The 16253-nt window shown below is 44.0% G+C and overlaps 1 protein-coding gene across 1 annotated transcript in view; it reads right to left on the reverse strand.

Moving 5' to 3' along the window:
- LOXHD1 (lipoxygenase homology PLAT domains 1) overlaps positions 1-16253 on the reverse strand; it is a 101804-nt gene that overhangs the window by 26511 nt on the left and 59040 nt on the right. The window contains exons 8-9 of the mRNA XM_073343459.2: positions 7331-7508; positions 349-534 (exon numbers count right to left, since the gene is read on the reverse strand). Of these exons, the coding sequence (XP_073199560.2) occupies positions 349-534; positions 7331-7508 (364 nt within the window). The remainder of the gene's footprint in view (positions 1-348; positions 535-7330; positions 7509-16253) is intronic.

Raw genomic sequence — 16253 nt, forward strand, 5'->3', positions numbered from 1 at the left:
CACGTTGCAGAATATAAAGACGGCTATAGAGGTTATTATTGGTATGACAGTAGCACTCCTAAGCCGCCACTGAGAGAGGGGCCCCATTTTGCTAGGCGCTGTACAAACTTATAGTAAGAGAGAGTCCTTTCCCTGAAGAGAGCCTGACTAAACAGACAAAGAATGGCAGGGGAAACAGTGGCCCAAAGAGGTGAAGTGACTTGCTGCAGATCACGCATTGGGTCAGTGGCTGAGCTGGGATTAGAACTCCTGAGTCCATGCCAAATCCACTAGACCCAGCTGCCTCTCCTAGCTCTAGACCATTACCCACCCCACCCTTCACCAAGCCACTCACGTCAGTCTGGTTACCTTTATTGTCGTGCCAGACGCGCACCTTACACAGGTCTCCCAGGCTCAGTGTGTCAGGAAAATTGAAAACATCCATCTGGTTCCTTTCAAACTTGTTAGACTTGTTAGACTCCTTCAGAGCAAGAGTCCCGCTGTCTCCGTTCTCCCCAAACATAATCAAGAACACGTTGGCGTCGGTACCAGCCCCTGGAAGGAGATGGCAAAACACAACACAGTAACTGCTATGATGTCTCTGAACAATTACCAAGCCAACCAAAATGGGTGCAAAGACGGCAGGCTAAAAGTGACTGGGATTCTTGCTCTAATGTGCAAAACTCTTAGGGCAGAGGTGATGATTAGAATTGATTCTTGCAGGATTCTGCTGGACCAGCAAAGAGAGGCTTCACAGCAGGCAGGTAACAAGTGGATACTTTTAACTTGTTCCCACAAATTTAGTGTGAGTGGCAAGTCCTTATATGCAAGTTGTCATAATAATTATGATAATATACGTACCTCTTATATAGCACATTTCATCCACAGATCTCAAAGCACTCTACAAAGGAGAGCACTGTCATTATCCCTATGTTATGGATGGGGAAACTGAGGCACGGGAAAGTGAAGTGACTTGCCCAAGGTACCCGCCAGCCCAGTGGCAGAACTGGAAACAGAACCTAGGTCTTCTAAGTCCCAGTCCAGTGCTTCATCCTAACATTCCTGGTGTCTGTACCAGAGTAATACAGTAAGAACATGGCTGCCTGCCACTGCCTGCCATTCAGTAGTGCAGTTCTAATTCACGGGGTAGCCTGGGATCTCCCAAATAGCATGGTGTGATAACACGGGCATTGGGAGCCATTCTAAGCACCACCACAGGCCAAAGGACACACAGTTGCATAGGAGGCAGGCAGCAGGAGCACTGCACTGGGGCCCAGCACGGATGCTCTTAAAGGCAGGGCAGGAAAGCCGACAGTAAGAGATTTGTATCATCTTTGCTTAAAGAGTAGGATGCCAAAAGTCATAGAAAAACTAGTGGTCAAGGAGCTAGTACCTGTTGGAATGCTCTATGTTGGGCTTGTGGGCTGGCATGAACACCTTCCTCCTCACTGCCACAGGCCTCTCTTGGCCAGCCAGGGCCCTTTCCCACTTTGCCATTTCCCTCTCCTGGCAAGTAGTGGCCCCAAACTGATCCTCAAAGTGCTCCCACATGGGAGAGAGGCTAGTCGTGTTCTACGGGCTGGCCCCCCAGATACTGCCCATCTTGCTGCTACCTTCCTCCCTTTGTCAAGCATGGGGTTTGAGTGCAGGGCTAAGCAAAGAGCACAGGGAGTACAGACACGACCAAACTGCTTCTATCTTGATCATAGAATCACAGAACTGGAAGGGACCTTGAGAGGTCATCTCAGACACTTGCTGTCTCTCCCAGAATTCTAACTCATCTGCTTTCCCCATTCTTCAGCACAATGCCCTCCGCACGCCTCATTCAAGTGCCCTCAGTTTCTCTCCCAGCTGCACCGTCATCCTTACCTTCTTCCTATCTGCCTCTAGTCTCTGCTGCATCACACAGTGTCTATGCACACCTGTGCTTATCTAACATAAATACAGTGGGTGAGATTTTCAGAAGCATTCAGCATTGGCCTAATTCTTCTCTCACTTCCTTCAATGGTAGCAGAATTAGGCCAACACTGAGTGCTTTAGAAAATCTCACCTATTATGTGTCTCTCTTCCACCCCATCCCACCACCGAACAATCTAGAAAGGAAGCATTTCTAAGATGGCCTCTATACCAATCTGGTACCCAGTATGGAATTTCACATGGGCGTGGGTGAAATTATGAGCATTTTAGCATTTTGCCTGGCACCTTCTATAATTCCATAATAAAGCACTGGTTCACAGAAGCAAATTTGCTTTTCTGAGGCCGGACCTTTATTGCTGCATCAGACCTGAGGGGCCTTCTAATTCTGGCAACTGTAAAAGAGACTATCAAACCCAAACTTGGCTCACAAAGAAACTCAGCCTTTGCCACCCTCTGCTAGAAGCCCCAATTTTTCAGACTTTAGAGGCCTCAAGCCAATTCTTGTACAAGCATATTGCAAAACCATCATCTGTACAATGATTTTTGTACAGCTCTGCTCAAGTGCCAAGGGGAAAATGTGAGGAACCTGGAAAGCCTGTGACAAAATAAGTTTCACTGCAGGACAATACTTTATAACTCATTCTTCCAAATTTGTATTAACCACATACATCTTTACATAAAGAAAAACAGAACCAATGCAAAAGTGACTCACTTGCATGCAGAGGACAGTCAAATAAATGTCTCACATCCACATGACATTTTGCTTATGTTAAATCGGGACTAATTTTCAGCAGTTCCCTGAGAAAAATTTAAGGAAGGAAGGAAAGCACAGCACCAGGGATTCATGCAGTTCAGTCGGCAGTACCTTTCATGGCCCTAAAGCTTGCTGAGGTGATGAAGAAAGCAAAATAGTCTACTTTCTTATAAGAGGCAAGCTCCCAATTAATGCAGGGTCTCAAAAAAACACAGAACCAACTGACTTTTAGCAAAACCTTCTTGGCAGGAGGCAGCTTATGAAGGCCTCATGCCGTGACAGTAACCTCACAAGCAATTAGTACAAGATGGGAAAGAAAAGAACAGAAATTGCTGAATCCATGGCTATTTCACCTAGCTGACTTTTTTTGGTTCCTTGAAACAGTCAGACACACTTAGGAGCTGCAGCAAATTTGACATGCAATTGACAAACAAAACAAAGAGGTCAAGTCAGCGTGATGAGGTAGCTGTCATGCTCCTGGTGGCAGAAGCCAGAGTGGGTCCTTTACTCTTTGAGGAGCTGTACCAATTTACCAGACTTGGGCCTGATCCAAAGTCCACTGAAGTCATTGGGAGTTTTCCCTTGACCTGAACTGGGCTTTGGATCAGACACTTAGAAACGGACTGCACCAATCACCTCATATTAGGTAAATTGTAAACTGTAGCTGAGCTTACAACAGCAATAATGGATCGTATAATAGCAGGGATATTAATATTTACCCGCCTCTTAGGCCAGCTGCATTAAGTAATGAGTTTTGAAGACAGAGAGAGCAATATTATTATTAGTTCAGGATCTTTATTTTTGCAATGCCACATATTTGATGGCTACAAATAAAATATAGAAATATGACTTAAATCAAGATCACTAAGGAGAGAGGATGGTTTTGAGCATCAAGAGATCTGGGTTCTATTTCCAGCTATGTGTCTGTCATATCTTGAATTAAATAGTTTAAACCTGAGTCACTAAAAAGGAATAGCTCTTACCATGTTTCTTTCCTTCCTTCTCTGCTGATTCCCCTCCCTAAACTCCCTTTCTAATGTTCTCAAGTAAAAATTGCCTACACTCACTGCCTAGTACTGCGCCACTGAACCAGACGGACTCACCATTACCTTGGGCAAGTCTCTTAAAGACAAATATTCAAAAGTGTCTTTAAATTTTGAGAACCTTCATATCTGGGGACCCAAATATACCCCTCACTAACTTCATCTGAAGTTATGACTACTCTGCACCTCTGAAAGCCCAGCTGAAGTTGTCTCAAGTTTCCTTCTTAGCTGCTGGGAGACCAGCTCTTTCAAAAACCAAGCCACTTATCTAGTGGCCCAAAGGAGGACTTAGGGTACATTTAACCCAAAATAGACATGCCAGGATTTTTTTTTAAAAAAAGGATGCCTCAAGATAGGGCCCTGACATCATAAAATCACCCACATCTTCTTAAAGGGTCACCTATCTTAGGCTGAGCTAGAACCCAAAGACTATATTAGTGTATCCGGATTCCAAGGATCTTAGAACAGGCCCTTGTAAACCTATTATTTCTGCATTCATGCACTGTACCGGTTTCCTATCTGCTTTAGGGAGCAATTCAAGGGGTTGTTTTTAGGAATATAACCTGGGACCTGGTTGCTTTAGATACCTTCTCTCTTCCTATCTACCTTCATGCTGACAGCTGAAGCACTTCTGACAGCCCCTAGGTCTGGTTTTTGGAAGACTGAAGATCAGGTCATTTGCAGTAGAGGACCCACACTTGCAGGAGGGGTGGTAGAATCATCTCCATTTCTCCGCCACAGTCCAAGTTTGCCAACCTTCAGAGCACAGTAGAAGGCCCATCTATGACTCAAGCATTTTCTTGAGCCTGAGTAACACTGAGGTATTTTAAAGTGTTGGGAAAGGGTGAGCAGTAAGGTGGCTGGCAAAAGTGCTACTGCCTAATATAGGTAGCAGAGTTTGTGTTATTGTCTAAATTACTCCAAGGCACCCAGAGGCTGTGGATATGGATGCAGAAAATAACTCTATAATGAGAAATAAATGGGCCTGATTCTGCTTTTCTTTACACCAGTGAAACTCCATTGAGTTCAGTGAAGTTACTGCTGGTTTACATCGGTGTGACAGTGGCAGATGCATCATGCTCGATATATCGAACAAGCAATTTATTACCTGGAGAGAAGGGCTTTTCCTGAAGACAAGTGGTAACCACAAAATACATAAGGCGTGGTTCACAATTTGAACCCCTCCCAGATATGTTGGCTAAAGCACAGCAGCATTCCAGTTTAGTGTATAATTTGATCCAAACCAAACTCATTCTCATTTTCATCTGTTCTCTCCCACCAACTGCCGTGGCTCATAATGAAATAAAATGTTTCATCATTCATACCCATCACCCTTCATTCAACATGAAGAGGAGGTGAGTCTGTGGCTGCTGTCATCTCCCATTCCGCTCTCATTTCTATGGTGAGCCAGGGCTGAATTGCAGAAAAAGTTCACACTATGATCATACTGTTTATACCGGATGGAAGGGCAAGCACACCAACTGTCAAGGTTCCTTCCCCACTCTGAACTCTAGGGTACAGATGTGGGGACCTGCCTGAAAGACCCCCTAAATTTATTTTTACCAGCTTAGGTTAAAACTTCCCCCAGGTACAAACTTTTACCTTTTGTCCTTGAACCTTTATGCTGCCACCACCAAGCATCTAACAAAAATAACAGGGGAAGTGCCCACTTGGAAACGTCTCCCCCCCAAAATATCCCCCCAAGTACTACACCCCCTTTCTTGGGAAGGCTTGATAAAAATCCTCACCAATTTGCATAGGTGAACACAGACCCAAACCCTTGGATCTTAAGCACAATGAAAAAGCAATCAGGTTCTTAAAAGAAGAATTTTAATAGAAGAAAAAGTAAAAGAATCACCTCTGTAAAATCAGGATGGTAAATACTTTACAGGGTAATCAGATTCAAAACATAGAGAATCCCTCTAGGCAAAACCTTAAGTTACAAAAAGACACAAAACCAGGAATATACATTCCATTCAGCACAGCGTATTTTATCAGCCATTTAAACAAAACAGAATTTAATGCACATCTAACTAGATTGCTTATTAGCCCTTTACAGGAGTTCTGACCTGCATTCCTGCTCTGGTCCCAGCAAAAACATCACACAAACAGAGCCTTTGTTCCCCCCCCCAGCTTTGAAAGTATCTTGTCTCCTCATTGGTCATTTTGGTCAGGTGCCAGCAAGGTTATCCTAGCTTCTTAACCCTTTACAGGTGAAAGGGTTTATCCTCTGGCCAGGAGGGATTTAAAGGTGTTTACCCTTCTCTTTATATTTAGGACACCAACACATCCTCACTCTTTCTCTTGTTTTTAGTACTCCACAACACGTTTTTACTGTTTTGCAGCCCCACTGGCCCCAGGATATCAGCAAGACAAGGTGGGTGAGGTAATATCTTTTACTGGACCAACTTCTGTTGGTGACAGAAACACATTTTCAAGCTATCCAGAGATCCTCTTCATAAAAGATATACCTCACCCACCTTGTCTCTCTACATGTTTTTAAGGCACGCAGTGGGCAGCGACACAGCAAAACGGTGCGATGTCACGAAGACACCTTGTCGGGGTGATCTTTAGATTCTAAACACAAATCTCTCACATGGTGTAAATTCAGCGCTGGAAAGGGGGAAATAAAAGACTGAGCAATGTTGTAAGATCCAGAGCTAAGTCAGTCAGAAAGTGTGTCTACGAGATAAAGTGTATCTTGGACTGATTTGGCATTCAGTGATTGTGTAAAATGAGTGTAAGATTCACAGAGGAGTTGGAGAGAGGGTCCCATGGAAATAGGCAGTGATCCCAGCAAATGGCATTGCAAGCACATTTTATTGAGATATTTGAAGCTCTGCAGCTTTCTTCTGTCATTAACTGAACTTTTCCAAAGTTTCACAGTCTGGGTCTTACCCTTGGGCTGGCTTTTCATGCTCTTTAAATACTTTGCACTTTCATAGAATCAGAATTGTGGGGTTGGAAGGGACCTCAAGAGGTCATCTAGTCTAGTCCCCTGCACTGAGGGAGAACCAGGTATACCTAGAGCATCCCTGTAAGGGTCTCAAAGCATGTTACAAAGGACAGTGAATACCATCAGCCCTGTTTAACAGAGAAATACACCAAGGCACCAAGCAGTTAAGGGAATAACCCAAATCACACAGGAATCAGGATCAGAATCAGGCCCATTTATTTCTCATTATAGAGTTATTTTCTGCATCCATCTCCACAGACTCTGGGTGCCTTTGAGTAGCAAGTCAAGGAATTGAACCCAGATCCCCTGAGCCTTAACCACAAGAACAACCTTCTGCTGTACACAACAGCAGGACCCGATCAAGAAAGGACCAGTGACAGTAGCAATGTGTCTAGCAATTGTTGCCTATTAACTCTTTAAGGGGAAGCAGCTCCAGTCAAATACAGACCTAGAGGCTTAAAATTATATTTGCTGTCTAGCAGGTTTTCTGTTCTCCACTGAATAATGTCAAGTTTCTGTAATAAAGACACTCTTATCCTCCAGGGATTTCAAGGTTCCAGGACTGTAGGACTAAATTCTGCCCTAAGAAATTGCATAATTTCCACTGAAATATGAGATTGTATCTGTAGGTAACATTTGAGCCTTGTGCTAGAAAATCAGAAATAGCCAAAATGACCCTACCTCCAATATCACTGGTTTTAACCTGAAGAGTGTATGTGGTATTCTCCATCATCTGCTCTTCATTTATCACTGCAGGCATCTCACACACAAGAGCTCCCTTAGCATTTCTGAGCTTGGACAGCCATTCGCTGTATGTAAACGTGGTCACTTCTTGATTTGACAGGTTCTTCATGATGATCTGGGGAAACGAAGGCATTTCAGCAACGGTTAAAATAAGGGCAGAGATAAGGCTTAGAAGTAGCACTGTGCAGTTGAGAGTGGATAGATTGTTTGGTATAACTCTGGACACAGACCAGCGCAGAGTCCAACACACATGTATTCAGGTCACCAGCTCCTTCTGAGCAACTTTTACTGGTATCATGACGGCTCCATTGGGATGGGAGAAGTACTGTGTGCTATTCTCGAGCAACCCCTTGTGGCTAATCCTCTCCACAATGCTGGACCTTCGTATGATAGAAAGGCAACGGCCCCCGCAAGAGGCTGTCTGGGGCTGGGCGCGGAGCGGTGAGTCAGAGGAGCCTGGCATGGTGCTACCTGATTGGCATATGGCAGTATTGCCAAACTAGAGAGATTTAAAATAAAGTCAATTGAAAAAGAAAACTATAATAATTTATCTTCAATGTAATATTGCAACCAAAACTGCAAGAATTTATCTTCAATGTAAAATGCAACCAAACCCTGTTCCCAGTACTAGTGATCCTGTGCCCCACACATGCATCCTGGTACCATTGTGAGTAGCATCATATCCTGACCAAAGCTTTCAGGAAAATACCTGGTGCAGGAGCCGCCATGCCTGGATCCACAAAGGGACTCAGGCATTGTGATGCAAAGCATTGCAATGCCTAACTTTTGGGCACCTAGATAAATCACAGCACAACACTGCAATATCCAAATCCTGAGTTCGGTGTCCAGGCTTCCCTATACAATGATTGGGGAGAGGTAAGCACTTTAGACTGCAATCCACAGAAGCCAGCATGGTAGGCAGAGAGCTGCCTAAGCTAATGAATGGAGGATGCTGATGAGAGGGGTCTTTCTGAAGCGGCAGCCCTCTCATGGACATAGGAGTCTAAATCCATGCTGGAAGGAGTCACTGATCGCTGCTAGCAATCCCTCTCCTGGAGCATGGCCGCTAACGTCATTCCTTGTGAGCATGATTTAGGCACCTGCCTCCTTCCACACAAGATGCGCAGGGAAGGAGGTGGTAGTGTCACCCACCTAATAATTTTTTGCACATTGGTTTGAGGACTCACCTGGGGTGAGGGAGACAACAGTTCAATGCTGCCCTCTGCCTGAGGGGGAGAATGGATTTGAACAGGAGTCTCCCACCTAGCAGGAGCATGCTCTACCCACCCTGCTGTGGGCTAGTCTGATGTGGGGGGGGGCTCCCTCAATTTCTCCTCTTGAAGTTTCCAATTCATTTTAATGGCAGTTAGGAGCCTAAGTACCTTTAAGGAGCTGGGCCTCAGTGCCCATGGTTTGAGCCCAATGTTATTCTCGTTGCATTTGGATCAGGGTTAGGGTTAGGATTCTAGCTTTGAGGTGGGGCTCTTTTTGTTTGTTTTCTGTTCTTTTTGTTGAGAGCATTGGCTGCTGGCTTGACAATGCCAGTGGGGGAGTGAATTGTGTTTCAACTATTTTTCAGCAAAGCCCCCTGATCCTCTGATGGCAATATTTAAAATGTTTTTACATCTAAATATATTAATAAATGATAGTTGATCCTATTAGGATTTTGACAGGAACTTCAGTATCTCTATAAGAGGGTGGCCTTCTCCTTTAAGGATCAGGAGGCCTGGGGCTAGCCAGTCAGCCCCTCCCCCGCCCCCATGCCCTTGTTAGCTGCCTAACTGTGGTCAGGAGACAGCCTGAAACTCCTGGAACTCAAACAAGGACTAAGAAAAGTCAGTTTGTGGGAGGAGCCACAAGTCTGGGGGCAAGGGGGCAAGCTGGACTCTTGTGGAAGGCTCTGAAAAGTTTCCAAGGAAGTAGCCTGGGAGTCTGGGCTCTACCCAGAGCAGGAAAGATGGAAAGGGAACCCAGAGGGGCTGAGCTTGTGAGAGGGGAAGCAGCTTGAGAGTCAATCACAGAAGATTAGGGTTAGGAGAGACCTCAGGGGGTCATCTAGTCCAACCCCCTGCTCAAAGCAGGACCAACCCCAACTAAATCATCCCAGCCAGGGGTTTGTCAAGCCTGACCTTAAAAACCTCTAAGGATGGAGATTCCACCACCTCCCTAGGTAACCCATTCCAGTGTTTCACCACCCTCCTAGTGAAATAGTTTTACCTACTATCCAACCTAGACCTCCCCACTGCAACTTGAGACCATTGCTCCTTGTTCTGTCATCTGCCACCACTGAGAACAGCCGAGCTCCATCCTCTTTGGAACCCCCCTTCAGGTAGTTGAAGGCTGCTATCAAATCCCCCCTCACTCTTCTCTTCTGCAGACTAAATAAGCCCAGTCCCCTCAGCCTTTCCTCGTAAGTCATGCGCCCCAGCCCCTTAATAATTTCCATTGCCCTCCGCTGGACTCTCTCCAATTTGTCCACATCCTTTCTGTAGTGGGGGGCCAAAACTGGATGCAATACTCCAGATGTGGCCTCACCAGTGCCGAATAGAGGGGAATAATCACTTCCCTCAATCTGCTGGCAATGCTCCTATTAATGCAGCCCAATATGCCATTAGCCTTCTTGGCAACAAGGGCACACTGTTGACACATATCCAGCTTCTCATCCACTGTAACCCCTAGGTCCTTTTCTGCAGAATTGCTGCCTAGCCATTCGGTCCCTAGTCTGTAGGGGTGCATGGGATTCTTCCATCCTAAGTGCAGGACTCTGCACTTGTCCTTGTTGAACCTCATCAGATTTCTTTTGGCCCAATCCTCCAATTTGTCTAGGTCACTCTGGACTCTATCCCTACCTTCCAGCTTATCTACCTCTTCCCCCATCCTAATGTCATCCACGAACTTGCTGAGGGTGCAATCCACGCCATAATCCAGATCATTCATGAAGATGTTGAACAAAACCGGCCCCAGGATCGACCCCTGGGGCACTCCGCTTGATACCGGCTGCCAACTAGACATCAAGCCGTTGATCACGACCCTGTAAGCCTGATGATCTAGCCAGCTTTCTATCTACCTTATAGTCCATTCATCCAATCAAAAGCTTTGCTAAAGTCAAGATATATCACATCCACTGCTTTCCCCTCATCTACAGAGTCAGTTGTCTCATCATAGAAGGCAATCGGATTGCTCAGGCATGACTTTCCCTTGGTGAATCCATGTTGACTGTTCATGATCACCTTCCTCTCCCCAAGTGCTTCAGAATGGGTTCCTTGAGGAATGCTCTATCCCAGAGCAGAGAGACTTAAAGGAGCTCAGAAGATGGAGTCCAAGGGGAGCAAAAGAACTGCTGCCAACTTCAGCCTGTGTGGAGAAGGCTGAGAGGACCCACTTCAGGGGAGAAAACAGAGCAGGGAGTGCCTGCATTGCCATTATTGGCCAGCAGGGGTCTTATAGGGCAGGCACACCCTGTGACAATCCTTCACTTTTTTTTTTTAAAAAGGTGTTTCAGGAACAGTGTGTATAAATACAGCCCCACTAGTGTGCTGTGTAGTTAAGTGAATGCCATCACTGGCAGGAGCCTTAATCTGCACCCAAGCAATTTTGCAATTTTATTTTGCTCTGAGTGTGATGTTGCACCCCATAATGCTTTATGGAAATATGCTTATGAATGTAAATATGACATAACTGGAAGATGTTTTATGCTACATATGCCATGTAACATATCTCTGCAAAGGTTATGATCTACTGAATATATTCATCCTATTTGTATGCATGTATCATTTTTGTATTCAAAGTTATGAATATTGGCTGTGTACTTGTTTGAATTTAAGTAGCCTTAGTAAGGCATTTGGTCAGCTTCTTTAGAAAGGAATTTGCAAGTTAAGTGCCCAACCAAGGAATACTTAATGGACTATGGATCTTGGAAGACTCCAATCCACATAAGAAGTCTACCTGAGGACATTCAAGGTAGCATGTAAACAAAGGCTGCTGCCTGTAAAAACTGAGTCATGCATGGACTTGTGACTTGCCTATGTGACTCCAAAACTCCATCTTGGAGCTGTATTTTGCATGGGGAGGGGTCTCCACCCACAAGAGAAAGTCTATTTAAGCCCCTGGGAGACTCCTCCATTTCGTCTTCAGCTGGCTCAGGAGATAGCCTCTTCACCCCCAAAGATTACCTGAAAGAGACTGGAACAAAGGATAGTAACCACAGGGGTGGGAGTGATTGCTGGACCCAGACTAGAAGGAGACTAGTCTGTAAAAGAAGCTTACTGGAACATCTCTGAAGGTGCGATTTCATCTGTAATCACTTTCTTACTGTATTAGGCATAGACTTGCATGTTTTATTTTATTTTGTTTGGTAATTCACTTTGTTCTGTCTGTTATTACTTAGAACCACTTAAATCCTACTTTTTGTATTTAATAAAATCACTTTTTACTTATTAATTAACCCAGAGTATGTATTAATATCTGGGGGGGGCAAACAGCTGTGCATATCTCTCTATCAGTGTTATCGAGGGTGAGCAATTTATGAGTGTACCCGGTATAAGCTTTATACAGGGTAAAATGGATTTATTTGGGGTTTGGACCCCATTGGGAGCTGGGCATCCGAGTGTTGGAGACAGGAACACTTCTTAAGCTGTTTTCAGTTAAGCCTGCAGCTTTTGTGGGACGTAGTTCAGACCTGGGTCTGGGTTTGTACAGGCTAGCATGTCTGGCTCAAACTGGCAAGGTTCTGGAGTCCCAAGGTGGCAGGGAAAATAGGTTAGAAGTAGTCTCAGCATATCACCTGGCAGTTCCCAAGGGGTTTTCTGTGATCCAACCTGTCAAACTGAGTACTGTAATGGAGAGGTTTGGTACATCAATAATTTCAATTTACCTCTACCCACATATGCCAGAAGAGTCCAATCTGAACAGCTTCCCTCGGGGGCCTGCAGACTCCCTAATGTACACAAACCAATGCTGGGGGTAATTGCGTTTGTGCTTATACTTTAAAGTGCCCAGCACACATGTGTAGAAGAATCCATAACGAGATTCTGATTCTGTGATTGTTCTCATCAGGACACTGAAAAAGGAAAGAGAATAACCCCCTCTTCATTGCAAAGGGAGAACACTTGCGGGCTCTGCTTTGAATGAACTGTCTCAAACTCTCATGGAATTTTTATAATATAAAGGAAAACTCTAACCAAACAATGCCAACTCAGACGGTTTATCAGGTATTGGATGCAATGCAAGGAGTGCTTTAAGGCAGCTTCATAGCAGACTGGGCATGGATTATACAACCCCCAATGAATCAAATGCCCAGATTTTAAAGGCCTAACAGTTTCCCTTTCTCCCACTCAGCAAATCCTCATCTCCTCCCATTACTTCCCAACCCTCTACTTCACCTCCCAGAGCCACTGAAATGCTTTACCTTCGCTAGCAGGATCCTTGGAGGGGACTCATCAGTAGGGGATAGGTATAACCATTGAGGCACTAAGTGGAGCTTCCATGTGGCCCAGAACCCCGACAACAGCAGGAGAGTTGTAAAAAGTGGCCTCTACTTTTAAGTGCTTTGAATCTTGGGTCTCCTGACTTCAGCCACCCAGGGCCTGATCTCCTGAAGTGCTGAGCACCCGCAATTCCCGTCGGTGATATAGGTGCCCAACATTCTGAAAAATCAGGCCTTCAGCGTCTCAAGGTAGACATCCCAAAATTGTATCACCCCAAATCAGTGGCAAGTTTTGAATTTTTTCCTAAGCTCTTCAGAGCTTTCAACCCCTTACTGCATGGCCCCAGTGCTGCAAACTGCTGTGTGTGCACATAGGGATCTGTTTGCAGAACCGGGGACTAAGTTTGTAAAATGCCATGTTAATGTCTGGGGATATATAAATAACTATGAACAATGATGACTACTGCTCAACATGCTATGCATCAAGATCTTGATCCCATGAATATTTGAAGCCATAATTTTCAATCCATTTTTAAATATTTTAAGTCATACTTTTAAATCCGTTTGCATTTTTAATGCAGTTTGGATCTTAAGTATCAGGTTATTTACCCCACTGAGATTCTGAATGGGGTTGCAACATATCTCAAATAGAGAAAAAGAATTTTGAAGAAAAATACCTTTTCTGCTGGTAAGTTTGGCTATGTACATCTTTAATGACAATTCATGCATTTTCATTGGTATTTGTGCACTTCTATTTCTAGTAAACTAAAAGCAACATAAATTATGATTAGCGAACTGTTTACAAAAAGACCAAAGAGAATTAAAAAGAACATTTAGTGTTATTTCAACAAAACAAGAAAACTGAGAATGTCCTATGGCTAAATAGAGCAACAAATGGTTAATTATGGGGTTGATAGCTTAATCTAGCTTCTCATTTCACCACAGTTAGTTAGCACTAACTGTGAACCATCTGTCTGAGATTTTAGCAATATCCCCCCATGTATTTCATGATGTGGTTTTAATATGCATTGCTGAGAGAAATGGTTCAGATCAGTTTTCATGTCACACCAAGCTACATACATTTTCAAATTTGGAATACAAATCAGGGCACACAATGGCTCCCTTCTCCTGTTTTATGGATCACTCCTGTCCTGGTTCACTTGTTGAGAATGTCATGTTGTACTTTTACCCCAGGAAAAAAGAATCAATAAAGAATGTTCGAAAAATTGCACTACAGTTAATAGAGAAGTCCAGCTTTCTCAGCTTCTTCCCTCTCTCCTGTACTTGTGTACTAAAAAGGAGATGAGGGCAAAATTTTCAAAAGTGCCCAAGTGGTTTAGGACCCTAAACCCGATTTTCAAAAGCATTAAAAAGAATGTAGTGCATTAGTTGTTTGTCTGTCTCTGTGGGATGTCTACACAGGGATAAAATACCTGTGGCATGATGGTGGCTGGCCAAAGTTAGCTGATTCGGGTTCAGAGGGCTTGGGCTGTTGAACTAAAAATCACTGTGTAGACATTCAGGCTTGGGAGGGAGCCCGAATTCTGGGACCCTGCACCCTTGCAGGGTCCCACAGCTCAGGCTCCAGCCTCAGTCCGAATGTCTACCCAGTGATCTTTCAGCCTCGGAGCCCAAGCTTCATGAACTCAAGTCAGCTGACCTGGGCCAGCAGCGGTTTTTTTAAATCCCTGTGTAAGACATACCTTGTGAGGGCTGTGTGGCTGGGGGTTACCAGGTCAACAGGTCAGGTCAGGTGAGGTCTATTTGTTGCATCTCCATGAGGACCATGTGGCTGGGATTCTTTGATCAGATCTGGTGTTTGAAGTCTCTGATGGGGTAAAGTTAAGCAGCAAGTCTTAGTATATAAGTCAGTTGCCAAGTGAACATTTAAGGAGGAGAACAGGAGTAACCAGGGGAGTTTTGGAGGGAACTGCAATAGGAAGTGTGATTCCTTCTGTTTTAAGTATGGTTCTATGCCAGGTAGTGGATATGAATGACGAGAGAACAACTGCTGTGTTTTGCTTTGGATGTGCTATGTTTTCCTTTCTGCTGGAATATAGTAAAGATTTCTGGTTCATGAAATGCAAGCTGGTGGCCATACTGGAGGACAAAATACATAGTCTGGAAGCACAGGTATCAACAGTGTAGTGTCTGAGAAAACGAAGTCTTTTTGGACAACCAGATTCAGAAATTATCACCACAGATTCCACATGGGGAAGGTTTGCCATTGGAGAGAGTATAAACCAAAGAAGAAGATAGGCAATTTGAGACCAAGAGGGAGGAAAGAGAAACAGGTGGCATTCAATCCAGCTAGTGAGCCAGCTCAGTGAGCCAACTATCAAGGAACTTATCTCTAGAAGAATGGAACAGAATGCTACAGGAGACATACTTGATGGGCGTTCTTGTGATATGGTATGAAGCAATCAGCTACCAAGAGAGATTCTTCAACTGTCCTAAGAAGACAAGCAATCATCATTGGTGACTCCATCAGAGTGGACAGATAATTCAGCAATGGACTTCTTAGTTGGAGCAGTCCGGACGGTGTTAAATTAACAATCCAAGAGGAGAATGGTAAGGAGGTGAATGTTGTACAAACTCAGCCTTTAATGAACAAATTGAACCAATGTGACAAAGAATGTAAAGAGAAGGAAAATATCAGTTGCTTACAAACTGATGCTAGGAGTCTGGGCAATAAACAATTAGAGCTGGAAATTCTCACTGAGAAGAAATGTGATATAATTGGTATTGGTATTGCTGAAACCTTGTGGGACACATTATTAGAGTGTTAAAATCATTACATTGTTACAACCTGTTTAGGAAGGAACAGAGTGGGTGAAAGAGCTGGCACTCTGCATTACAGATACCATTAACTTTTTTATAGTTATTGATATCTCAGAACCACTGGGTCTTGAATGCATATAAATCAATGCTCTAGCTAACAAACCTAGGGGAAGGTACTGGTGGGGGTCTGTTACAGACCACCAAATCAAACTAGAGAACAGTATGCATTACTCCTTAAGCACCTCTCTGTAAGGTGTACGGAAATAAAAGTTATGTTTTCACATCCTCAATTTGAAAATATGTTGTAGGTCTCATGCAGCCAATAGTAAAACTTAGTATTTAAGTCTTAGTGTTTCTAAAAATTATAGTTGGTAATTTTCTAACACAAAATGCACCCAACATAAGATGACTCTATTTCGGACCTCGCTCATGTGCATAAAGATGAATTAATCACCCCAGTGGGTGGTTGCTTAGGGACCAGTGATCATGACCTAATTGTGTCTAATGTGGGCAAAAAGAAGACAGTCCCAAGCAGCAGTTCTTCAAAAGGGTTAATTTCCCCAAACTGAGGAAAACGAACAAAATTGATTGGGAGGAAATTTTAGACAGAAAAATGTGAATGAAAATTGGGAGTTGTTTAAGAGGAGGGTATTA

The sequence above is a fragment of the Lepidochelys kempii genome, chromosome 5 (assembly GCF_965140285.1).
Source record: "Lepidochelys kempii isolate rLepKem1 chromosome 5, rLepKem1.hap1, whole genome shotgun sequence".
Taxonomy (NCBI): Eukaryota; Metazoa; Chordata; order Testudines; family Cheloniidae; genus Lepidochelys; species Lepidochelys kempii.